Below are 12,441 nucleotides of genomic sequence, written 5' to 3' on the forward strand. Positions count from 1 at the left end.
TCTTTGGCAGATTTCAACGACAGTTATTATGTCGTCACATCGCAGGAAGTGACCTCATGTGTTGACAACGCGGCTGAGACACACCTCCACCGAGGGAGGATGGGATTGTTTTGAGGGTGCGAGCTGAGTCGTGCCACAGTCGGAGGCAGACATCGGAGCTGCACGGCTGTGCCTGTGTGTGTGTGTGTTCGTGTGTGTGTGTGTGTGTCTGCACGCATCATGCTCCTGCTTGGATGCTAATACTCCTGCTCCTATCGGACTTAAAGAGGACAGCTGGGGTGTCTTTTTTTTTCAGGGAGGGGGTCTGCACACTGGGAGCTCCGCCAGGGAATCACAACAGTATTAATAATAAAAGGTGGGGGTGGGGTGTCGGAGAGGGTGGTGGTGGTGGGGATAATCTTACACCACGCTTGAGCGATGTTCTGCGGGATTCTCCGTGTGGTCACAAAGGCTTTTCCCTCTCGCTAAAGGACCGATGGGGGGACGCGGCGGCGGCTTGCCATGCTTGAATCCCACCTCCGCGTCCCAGACCTTTTTGGTGACCGCTGCCAGATCCACCGAGGACCCCCCCAACCCTACCCTCCGTTTGCCCCCTAAACCCGCAAGCATCCTCTACATGCCCGGTCTGTACCTCTGGCCGCTCGAGTGTCTTCACCCCTTCTGACGCCTAAATGAGCTCTCTGACCTCCTTGTTGCTCCAACGTCACCCCCTGAGCCCCTTTATATTCCGTTATGTTCCATCACCGGGGTTGATCCGACTTTCACCCTCCCAACCCTCGTCCCGATTGCCAATCCTCTGACCCTTACCCTTTTCGCCCTCTTTCCCCCCAAAACTGCTTTCCCCCTCATGACCATGTTGCCATGTGTCTGCTGGCTCCAGCCTGTCCTCATGGTTCTGACCTCGGTATTCTGGACCCGTGGGGAAAACTGCCCAGTGACCTGCTTGTGCCCGGACCCCCACACGGTGGACTGCAGCGGCCGCGGGCTGACCCACCTCCCAAACGAGATCCCCCTCGACGTCCGCCGGCTCTTGTTGGCCGACAACTGGATACCCCGCATCCCCTCTGACTTCCTGGTTCTGTACAGTGACTTGGTCTACCTGGACTTGCGGAACAACACATTGTCATACATCGAACCCGGGACTCTCAGCACCTCCTCTCGGTTGGTCTTCCTGGACCTTGGCAGCAACAACTTGACAGAAATCCCCAAGGGCACTTTCGGGGAGTCCCGGAGCTTGATCAAACTTCGACTGGGTAACAACCCCTACCTGAGCATGGTGAACGAAGACGCCTTCCTGGGACTCACCTCGCTCCGGGAATTAGAACTGGAGCGTAACGCTCTTTCGAGCCTGAAGGTGGGCGCGCTAAGTCAGTTGCCCTCCCTGCGGGTGGTGAGGCTGGAGGGCAACCCTTGGGTGTGCAACTGCAACTTTGCCAGTCTCTTTGCATGGCTCATGGAGAACAGTCAAAAGCTTCCCAACGGTAAGCAAAACTTTTCCATACACTCAGTGTTGTGACATATACGTCTATTTATGTTCTTCCCTGTTCGAGAGGGAAACCCCCCCTCCTCCCGAATCTTGTTCTAATTTCGTCTCTTTCTTCCTCCACCCCGTAACCTCCAATGCGAGTGTGTAATATGACACAATAGTCCTTGTTCGAGGATGAAGCTGCAATGAGATACACATTGAAACAGGAATTTTAGTCTCAAGAAACTATTTTAGTTCAGTTCATGGTCATGTAGAACAGATTTACCTTATGTCCAGTTGCTCAACATACAGTTTTTATCTTATCCAGTGATGAACAAGCTTCTCTCACCAAAAGTCCGCTGGGATAGGCCCCAGCTCACCTGCGACCCTAATGAGGAAAAGACGTATAGAAATAGGACGGATTGATGAATGAGCCTTTTGATCAAATGGCAATCAGCCAAGAGTGGACTTCCCTTCTCTCGCCAAAAGTCAAATGCAATAGGTCCCAGCACACCAATTGACAACATTGTCGTTTGTGTGCCCTGCGAGGGACTGGCAACTTGCTTATCTCCTCAAAGGTCAGGTGGGATATACTACTTCTGCTTACCTGTGATTAGCTTGCTGTTCTTATTTTGCACGCTCATTTGATTTATCAGCTTTTTTTTTTTTTTTCACAGAATAGCGGGCATCGGTTAGACATTTTAGGCCCTTGTGACTTTGAGTTAGATAACAGGGCAGAAGATTTGCTCTGTGTGTCTGAGTGCTCCCGAGAAACAACACAAGGATCACACTCAAGCCTCAGTCATATTGTGCTGTGGCTTTGAGCCGATGGGCCTCTAACAGCCATAGGGGGTTTTATGCTATTTGTTCTAGTTCAGGCATTAAAGAAAAATAAGTATCTTTAGATCCACTTTCATTCAGCTCACAGTAGATGGCATATCCCATCAGACACTACACAAATAGTTCCTACTAAAGCGGAGCCACACGATTACTATTGATGTCTTTTAGTTAGCGTTGGAGTGCGAGGAAGCTGATGAAGTCAAATGAAACACTGCCGAGTCGGAGCTTTGCAGGACAAATTGCTCATGCTGTTCAGTATTTGTCCAAATTGGGCCAGAAGTAAGGATTTAGGAGGAAAATGTGATATAAATGCATTCTTATGCGGAGGCTGCTGCCGAGAGAGAGTGGGTGGTTGTACTTCTTCTTCTCCCGTCACTATTCCAAAGTTGCTTAGGTGTGAGTGTTGACCTACCAACAAAAATCAGCTCAAATCTAAGCAGGTTACACACAATATTGATAATCACATCTGACTGGAGCATTTCTTCCCCTCCCCCCTTCTGATCAATGTCAGCAAAGACCAGATGTCTGGAAAAGACCATCCTGAGTGATTATCCTGTGGCGTGGAATGTGTTAGTGTTTTTCTCCCTCTCTGATCCGCGAGGCAAACAGTCCGGGCTAACAATCGTAAATCCTCGTGTATTTGGTCAGGTCAGTCTTGGTATTACAACAGACGTTTGGTTTCTCAGGGGAGATATTATATACTGTGTGCTGTGTTGGTCGTCAATGGAAAAATTGGCTTTGAGGCAGACAAAAGCCAGTCCTTAACCTTATTTACGATTTCATATGAACCAATACATGAAATATTAAACCTTGGGGTAAAAGCAGCGCACAACGTTTGCTGCCAGTGCTCATTCAAACGGAATGGAGAGATCTGTCTCATTCATTTGACCTCCTCATCGGCATCCAAAGCCCTCCGGCGGCTGCCCTAAGCCACCACCCCCGAGGCAGGCTCGAGATGCTGGGTTGCGACTTGAAAACTCTCATTCAACTGAGTTGAACCCAGCAACCTTTTTTTACCCCAAGCTTCACTTATATATCAGTGAGAGAAAAAAGTATTGTTGTAAAACACCTTTGTGTTCAGAGGCCCCGGCGGCCGGTTCTGTTTTGCTCGCACTGGAAATGGCTTGTGGAGTGGAGTTACTTGCCGCTAGATCAGTTAGCCAGTCAGTAGACAATAGCGTCATGACCCCAGTCGGCCTGTGTTTTTAGAGCCAGCTTCTCAAATGTGGTTACCATTATATATACACAGCCCTAAAAAAAAGTGTAAAAGAAAAGTCACCATTCAGGCCATTCAAGTGTAAAACCGTTATAATGGTACAGTGGCTTTTGGCAAAATCACAGTGACAAGACCTGTCACCAATACCAAAAATCCATGAATATGTGACTTCCCTAAAAAGTGGTTATAATTGCCTCCATCAATAATTTAAACTGTATATATACGACAAATTATAAACAGCACCCAATTTATTATATTTTATTAAAAGAAAAAAATCCCCAAATACTCTTTTAACTTGAGACTAAAGACCCAGACTAAACCTCCATATACAGGTTTTTGGGGCGTTTTTAGTGAGAACATTAAACCATTAGACTTTGTCCAGGCAAATAGCTGGGGAAAGGGGGAAATGTGAAAAGTTTAATTTGTGAATCTCGAGGTTAGCCTGACATTTCGTTTGTACTTTGATGAATTTGTGTCCATGTGACACATAAACACAATGTAGCGTTTGAAGTACTGTCTCAACAAATGAAAATGCCAGCCCCCCCACAAACACACATACACAACTACTCTCCTTTCAAGGCTCAGCCTCTACTGAAGGTTGTCATGGTAACAAAAGCTAATCTTTTCCGTGGGCCAGCAGTGTGGGGTGGGGTGGACAATCGCTACACTTGCATGAGACCTGCATTTCTTTTTTTTCTCCATGTTTTCATAGAACAAAGTAGCCTACAAAGAAGGATTACGAAAGTCCACCAGGTTTCTGTCTACAAAGCAAATTCATCAAATGATTTCCTAAGCATACCATTGGAAGCAGTAGCACAGATGGGCCGCTCATTAGCGAATGAGGTTGACATGATGCTATTTTGCAATATACTTTGACTTTGGTGAGTGTCGTCGGCGTGGGAGGTGGGAGCACATGTTTCATTCATCGCAGAGTGAGAAACTCAATTATGTGACATGAGACAAAGTGCTTCTACAGCCTATGCAGTAATCCCTGGAGTTCATAAAAAAAAAGGAAGCGCAAGTAATTGATGCTCTGTCCCCTGCAGAAATGTTGACAATCACCCCAAAACATCGTCGTATAATATCAATCTGAATTTACAGGCAATGTATTATATGTACTTCCTTGACACTAATTAAAATACTTATATATTCAGACTGCTGACATCCTCCATCTATAAAGAGCACGCAAAATGAAAATCTGTAAATTGAATTTGCGAATATTGATTTACTGTGCCGTACACGCAGTTTTATTTTTTTTCCCTTCGTATGGTTGGCGCGTCTTCATCTATCAGCCACTATGACATGTCTTTATGTCAACAAGTCTCAATTCGCATTGTGGTGCATGCTGCTGGTGAAAGTGTTGATAAATTGCGTGTTAAAACATATCACGAGTAGGAGGTGGAAATATCGTTGTAAATTAGAAAACATGAAGATTGAAAGTCATATTGGGGTTGCTGAGTTGACAACTCCTACTGAAATTATGTGCAAGTGAGAACATGCTGTAATTATAATTACATGCAATATTTGTAGAAAAAAACAAACCCTTCTCAGCCAGACATACAAAACAAAACACAAATAGTAAGCATGCTGGTTCAGGTATAACGTGAAAGTTAAAACGTAACAAGAGACTAATATGAAGCTGTTGGAGGTGCAGATGATGCTAAATGGGTAATGCAGGATATAAAGGTCAGAAACTATCCTCAGGGTCTACGTGAAAATGTTGCTAATTAAGGCATACACATGTTTTGCTATCCAATAATGATCTAAAGGTTAAAATGCACAGCACAAGGAATCAAAAGCTAATCCAAAAGACCAAACGGATATTCGGACAAGCACTTTTGCTTTTGCATTTTGACTTGACTTGACTTGACTTCGCTATTTTTGAAATCATCCCCAGGTCTTCACGGTTCCCCCGACAGCCTGCATAATGTAGCAGCCAGGGAGCCCCACGCTGCAAAACCCAATTCCCATTTCATTTTTCACTTCTTGATTTCCCCCGTGATGTCGACTTCGCGGATTGGCACACTTGTGTGTTTGCATAAGTTTGGTTACTGCCGGTCAGTGAGATGACATATGTTTAAAAAAATAAAAATAAAAATTGAGGATGCTTATATGATTGGGAAGGGGAACATTTATTTTTCTATGGAAGATTAGACCGACATAGTGGCTGGGAAAGTATTTGTACTAAGTCTAGACATGTAGCAGCTTCTGTTCAATGAATGGTTTTAATTTACTGAAGTTTTGCTATGTCCTGCTGCTGTGATGTCATGCTAGTTAGAGATCTAGCGGAGGTGTAACGTACAGAACCAAATTGTACTGCTGGGTGGAGCTTGTGGCTATTGTTGACATAATTACAGCTGGTCGATATGTTTTCCCATCTATTTGTAGAAAAGTTAAACTTATTAAAGTGTGACTAATTGGGACACGGGGTCTCGGGTGCGGAGAACACGATTTGCGTATAGGTTGGGTGCATAAACAGGAAACTGCTTTTTGCCAGTGTTTTTGTACACTTTCTAATCAGGTAGCTGAATGTTTAATTAAGGGATGAGTGTAAACATGATCCAGGGATGTCTTGTCCGCCGGTGGGTTAAGGATGAACAAAGGCTATGTATAATTCAGGGTGACACAGTTCTCTGGGTGCCTTGGCCAGGGTAATTGGAGCTGGAGCTGCCTGCCGGGCACGGCAGGCCAGCTCTACGAACAGCTTCGCCACAAAGTAGCATTTGATGGGGGATTCAAAGCCTCTATTTGCATTTCTAGCCTATCAAGTTGCCAAGCTGTGAAATGCACCGTTGTCTTGAAATACAAAAAAATAAATAAAAAATGGTAAGCCGCGAGCCGCCCACGACATCACTGGCTATCTTTACACCTCGTGTGGAATGTGATGATACAAACATGATTAATTTGAACACAGGCTGGCATCTGCTTGTATTGTGGCCTGATTATGAAATGCTACTTTGTGCCACGACGAGGTGTTGTCAAAAAGCCATGCTGATGAAACGTGCTGTGATTGGGTCTCCATGCAGAAGGAATCCCCTCCTGAGTGATGCACCCCCCAACCCGCGCTGTCGCATGTACGCTCATCATTCTGCATTTTACTCGCCTCCCTGCTCAGCTCTTTCCCTCCCCCATCTTCGCCATGACCTATGAATTTTTCATTGCTTTTTTATGACTTCATGGCTCCGTGATCGGCCCCTCAATGATTCCTCATTACATCTGCTTGATATTTAATCGGCATGATTCACATCAGAGGGCGATGGGGTCATTACGGCATACCTTTTGTCTCTGCGACATGAACAACGATGGAAAGAACGACGGTTGTTAGTTTATCACTGACACTAAAATAAACTTTGTTAAAGAGAGAGGGAAGAATTGGTGGATCAATCAGGCCTGAAAATAGAGGGTCAGCCATCCCGTTGCTGACTGTAATCCCCGTGTAATCCATCAACTGGAGGATTGGTATGGCATCATATTATTCGTTTCAATGCTAGTATGACGTCAAAGATGAGTGTTATTGTGTCCTTTTATCCCTCGACATGGACACCGGGTTTAGAAAAAGTGATTGCAAAAGTGTATCTGGCATGATATGTTCATGAAGCATACCAGGTACATTGTTTACAAACACAACTGAGTTGGACCACAGGAAGCAAACATTATGCTGGACTATATCATTTGTGGATTATTTCCAAGATAGAGCATCTTCCACCTATCAAACAATGGGGGTACTAAAAGAAATTGTGCATTCCCCGATTAATCGATGAAGTAATCAAAAAAATAATCAATTCCAAAAATATTTTGTGACAGCCCTACTTGTGATGCATTGCTAAATAAGTTTAGGATGTTACAGTTTCAGAGGTTGTAATTGGATTTTGCAGGAGACAGATTTTTAGGTCTTGGGAAAGGTTAAAATGTTCACCCTATTTTCTCATCACTATTCCATAATCGCTTCTCTAGGATGGCACTCAGTTTTGTTTTGTTTTTCCTACCTCTGCGTCCTTCCTCCTGTCCTCTAATGTCACTGAGCCCCCTTGTTACCGGCGGTGACAGCGAGAGGCTGGAATTGTTTTCACCTTGTGAGTCAGCATGTGTGTCATTGTGACAAAATGTGGACTTCCTCTTGTTGGAATTAGCCAAGTGTGAGAACCAGCGTCTGATGCCAAAGCTCTGAGTAGTCCTCATATATGTAATGTAACCATTTTGAATTGATATACAGGCATCATTCTAAAAGTTGCATGTGTTTGCATTTTCATGATTTCTGACCGTTAAAGCTGAATGGTTTGCTGAATTGATTCATCAATTCACAGGAGGCCACATGTAGGGAATGTTTTGCTCATGATAATCTCCACTAAAAGCTCCCCTGAGTCAAAGTGTTAAAATGCCCGCTGCTTAGAAAGTGCCCTGCCATATTGTTTGTTATGCAAGAATAATAGAGTCTATACTCTCGAGTCATAAGCCACAATATTTTCAGCCTGTTATTGTCATTGGACTTCTTAACCGTATTATTACTCGTAACTAAGGCTATGCCTCTGGCATTTTCGTCTGGAAGCAGACATCCACGCACATACTGCATGTTTGGCAGGTCTTGGAATTAATGCCGTCATTACCCGGTGTGCTCTTTCTCGCCGTAATCAATAACATTGGCCTGTTGTCAATTAGCTCCGATTCAGGAGATTATGATCTTGAACCAGACGGAAGAGGCTCTGGTTGCCTCATCGTTCTTTGCAAACGTAACAACCACTGGGCTCACAAGGTCATGAAAGCAAAGCAATTACATGTCATGGTGGAACCGCCATATTTTACACTTTGACAGATAATGTCAGACTCCAATCTGGGAAAATATGCTCCCATCCATCCATCCATCCATCCATCCATCCATCCATCCATCCATCCATCCATCCATCCATCCATCCATCCATCCATCCATCCATCCATCCATCCATCCATCCATCCATCCATCCATCCATCCAAATCTTCATCATGTAAGCCATCATTAAAATGTTTTAGATGCTGACATCTGCACCCGGCCATCCTTCCAAATAATGATGAGATTTGCAATTACCACTGACTATGTTTTCTTTCAGTGGGAATAATTAAAATCTTGATGACATTTATTTTAGGGCATATTGCACAACAATAAGCCTCAGTCAGCTTGCCCTTGCACGTTACATAATCCGCCGAACGGACGCCGCGCCAAAGCGTTGCTCCACAAATTGTAACATGGCGTCACTCACTCGCTCGCGAGCCTGCTTCAGCATGTCTGGCAAGTCTGTCTGATCGTATTTTCTCTTTGGGCCCAGGAGTGGAAGGCATGGAGTGCTCCCTCCCCATGGATGGTCGCCGCGTGTCCCTGACCCAGCTCTCCAATGACAGCTTTCGCGAGTGCCAGGCCAGCCTGACTCTGACTGACCTGCTCATTATCATTTTCTCGGGCATTTCCGTGTCTGTGGTAGCCATCATGACCAGCTTCTTCCTGGCGTCCACCGTTCACTGCTTCCAGCGCTGGAGTAAAGGTTCCAAGGGTGATGAAGAGGAGAGCGAGGAGTGACAAGTATGTGCTTTTATAAAGGTCTGGTCTGATCCAGATGTTTCTCGCGTGGACAAGACTCCGCAAAACGGAAGCGTGAGACGCGGTGACAGATTTGTGCTGCTTCCTCCCTGCTGAACGTCCGTCCGGGACTTGGAATCATTTGAGCCTGATACAGTTGTTGATTTCTTTGCGAAGAGGCATCTTGACATGATATGAAAAGTCACTCCTGAGGGATATGATAATATTAGTGGGCTGCTCAGCTTCACTCAACATGACTTTTTCAAAAATAGCTTGGGTAGCAATTTCCATAGTTTGCTTAAAAAAAAGAAAGAAAGAAAAAAAAGAAAAAGAAACCGCAGGGAAAAGTTTGGGCTGTGTTCACACCTGTAGTTTGGCACTCATGACCGGACCAAAGAGGTACATGGATTTGGTGTGTTTGAGTTTTTGATATCAATACCCTTATGGTAAAGAAATGGGTCCATGATTTTCCTCAAAATACAAACTCCCCAAATCAGCAGAGACTTGCATGAAAATTCAAACAACAAAATTTTAATTTCGTATCTACAAGTGTGTCTCAATAAATTAGAATATAGAGGAAAACTATTTCCCAAATTGAACTGAAAAACATCAAACCTGCAAACAAGTGTGAACACAACCTTTATAATGACATTTTCAGAGGGTTACAGCTGATCATACCCAAGGAAATATCCGAAAGATGTCATACAGACCAATGACCTCAATATTTGACCTATGACATTACATCCTGTCATTCACGCCGTCTTTTTTTTCTAAAAAAAAAAAAAAAAAAAAAAAAAAAGGACATGTACAGCGTACAGGCAGATTTCCCGGTATATTATATATACTATGTAGTCACACACATATATGATGTGCACAATTCAAACAATCATCGTATAAATCCAGAGAATATACTCTTTCTTTAGCTTGATGTAGAAAGATGAAATAGCTCTGAGTATAACCCTCACAGTTAGAGCAAAAAAAAAAAAGTGGTATAATAAAAGAAGAGTACGTGTACAACTATTGTGTCAATGAATGCACTTTAAATGGTGAAATTATGAAATGATGTGACAGCCCTAATTACACCATTCCGACTGGTTTTGTCCTCATCTGCCAAAGATCAGGTTGAAGTGAAAAGAGCCTTTAGGATTTGAATTTACTCCATTTTTCTTCTTTTATTCATTTCAGTGTTTCAAATTCAGTGAGCCATCATTGTCGTATTACTGCCAGGCCACTTGAGGCCCTTAGACTTCATCCATCCATTTAAGAGTGCCCACTAGAAGTCACTTAATAAATGATCAACATTAGACTGCCGATCCCTTGTTGTGCTTTTAGAAACGTTCTTCCAGCATATGAAGCTAATGAGAGATTTGATTAACTAAAGTATGACAGTCACATTTTTCATTCTGATTGAAGGTGGCATGAATGAGTTAATTGCATTCTGGATCTGGGAATGCTGAAAAACGGGATTATCGCTATATGTATTCAAGCATTCTTCTGCAGTGAAGTGGAAATAATTGTGTCACGCTGAGTGAAAGAATCACAGAAAAACAAACTAGATAAAAGTTTTTGGAACGGTGTGTTTGTTGGTTTGAAATGAACGGTGGGGACCTTGAGGGTGAAGCATTCTCAGCACAAAGGAACATGACAGCGGGAAAGTGATGGACACACATCTACCGACAATCATGCCAAATTTGAACATTTTCCCTTCCTTAAGGTCAAAGTTAGCAAATGCCTATAGTTATCAGAAAAGAAAGAGAACGTTCGGCAATCATAAATTTCAAACACTCAATATATTTACGATGGCAAATACGATTTGGGTCAATTTCAATCCGGCGGCTGACTTCTTGGATGTTAAGTGGTGAAAATCAATGAATTCCCCATTAATAGATTTATAAGTGCCTAAAGGTACTATCAAATCACAGCAAAGTTCTACATGAAGCTCCTCAACTCATTTAAAAATAGTTTCTGGGCACAACGATGCCACAAGATGGCACCAAAACAATATATTATTCTTCTTGGCAGAGCTTTGCCCTGAGCACAAAAATGAATTATAAATTTATGGGGAACAGGAAAAGCTCTTGGGATTTTTTCCTCTCCCGGGGCTAATTTTAGACGATCAGATAGAATAGAGTGTTGGAGAACCCAAACCATGAAGGATCTGGGCTAGCATTTTTTATTTCCCTTATCTCCTTTGGTTTTAAAGTATATGTCTTGTATTTTGCTTGTCTAGCTCATGAGGCTTAATGCTAACTTGGACCTGTTTGCATCCTCTTCCATTTCTTTCGACATTACAAATACAGATCCCAAGCCTAATTGGCATACATAAACATGAATTTGGCTAGCTCAAATGTTCCGGAATCAAATGGTACAAATTCCCAGGCCGCTAAGTGTGATTTTCTCCTTCAACAAATGTTTCTTTCAGTGTAGTGGAAAGAATCCAAGAGAAACTTTGTTTTTATACATATCATTCTGGGTTCCAACTACTGTGTAGTTGGTGTACTGACAAATTCTTAGCTTAGCTTAGCTCTTGGCTCTTGACGCATACGTTCGCATGACATGACTTCACGACCTCTTTTGCAAACACCGAGACATTCGAGCATGCACTGCTGCATTAAGTACTCTTAGATTCATGTCTATTTTTATATTGAACCTTTTAGAATGGTTACTGCCACGCTCTCCTGGGTCAGTGTTGACATTGCGGACTTCCAGTGGCCACCTCTGTCATATGGCTTTGTTAGACGCCCTATCTTAAAGAGAGGTGACCGGTCAGAATCAAATCGAGATTATAAACATCAATGACCGCGACGCCGTTGTTGCACATGAATGCATTTCAAAATGTCAAACACGTCATATGTGTAGCTGTACCCTGTTTAGTTAAAAAACTAAATTAAAAACTTTTTTCTGTCTACTTGTTGTCTCTTCTATGTGGCTTATGTATAGAATATGATAGACATGTCGACCACTTGCTAAAATGGTGAGTAACCATCCATTTTTGTGATTCTGTATTTTTAACCACCAAAAGCACAATATGAGACCTCTCAGTGAAAATTGCTGTATATTGTAAATCAAATGGATTTATTAACCACAATTCCAAGAGAGCCTTTGCCGTGCAAGCCCTAAATATCATTTTAAGATGACCCGTTTACATGTGACAATGTTAATAATGACTATCCAGCAAGAGTGAACCAGCCCCCACCACATCTCTAGTTCACAGCCACAGCCTCATCTGTAAACACAGCACGGTGTGTTATTTCACCCAGAACTGTGATCGCTGTGACTTGCTATGCAAAAGCGCCCTTCTATTTTGGGAAAGGGCGTCTGGGAAAATTAGAGGCTTAAGAAGAAAAGGAATACACACCACACATTTAATGCCAC

General features: G+C 43.2%; 1 protein-coding gene across 1 annotated transcript; it reads left to right on the forward strand.

Moving 5' to 3' along the window:
* The first annotated feature begins 585 nt into the window (after nucleotides 1-585).
* lrrc38b (leucine rich repeat containing 38b) lies at nucleotides 586-11,965 on the forward strand. The gene is made up of 2 exons (XM_085924153.1): nucleotides 586-1,481; nucleotides 8,819-11,965. The coding sequence occupies exons 1-2, from the start codon at nucleotides 848-850 to the stop codon at nucleotides 9,064-9,066; spliced, it is 882 nt and encodes a 293-aa protein (XP_085780279.1). The 5' UTR covers nucleotides 586-847; the 3' UTR covers nucleotides 9,067-11,965.
* The last annotated feature ends 476 nt before the right edge of the window (nucleotides 11,966-12,441 follow it).

This window comes from Syngnathus leptorhynchus, chromosome 11, assembly GCF_054491065.1.
Source record: "Syngnathus leptorhynchus isolate UIUO chromosome 11, UIUO_Slep, whole genome shotgun sequence".
In the NCBI taxonomy this organism is placed as follows: domain Eukaryota; kingdom Metazoa; phylum Chordata; class Actinopteri; order Syngnathiformes; family Syngnathidae; genus Syngnathus; species Syngnathus leptorhynchus.

Coding starts and splice junctions, on each gene's coding strand:
- lrrc38b (XM_085924153.1), top strand. CDS start 848: ATGACCATGTTGCCATGTGTCTGCTGGCTCCAGCCTGTCCTCATGGTT. Junction 1,482..8,818: donor CAGTCAAAAGCTTCCCAACG/GTAAGCAAAACT, acceptor CTTTGGGCCCAG/GAGTGGAAGGCATGGAGTGC.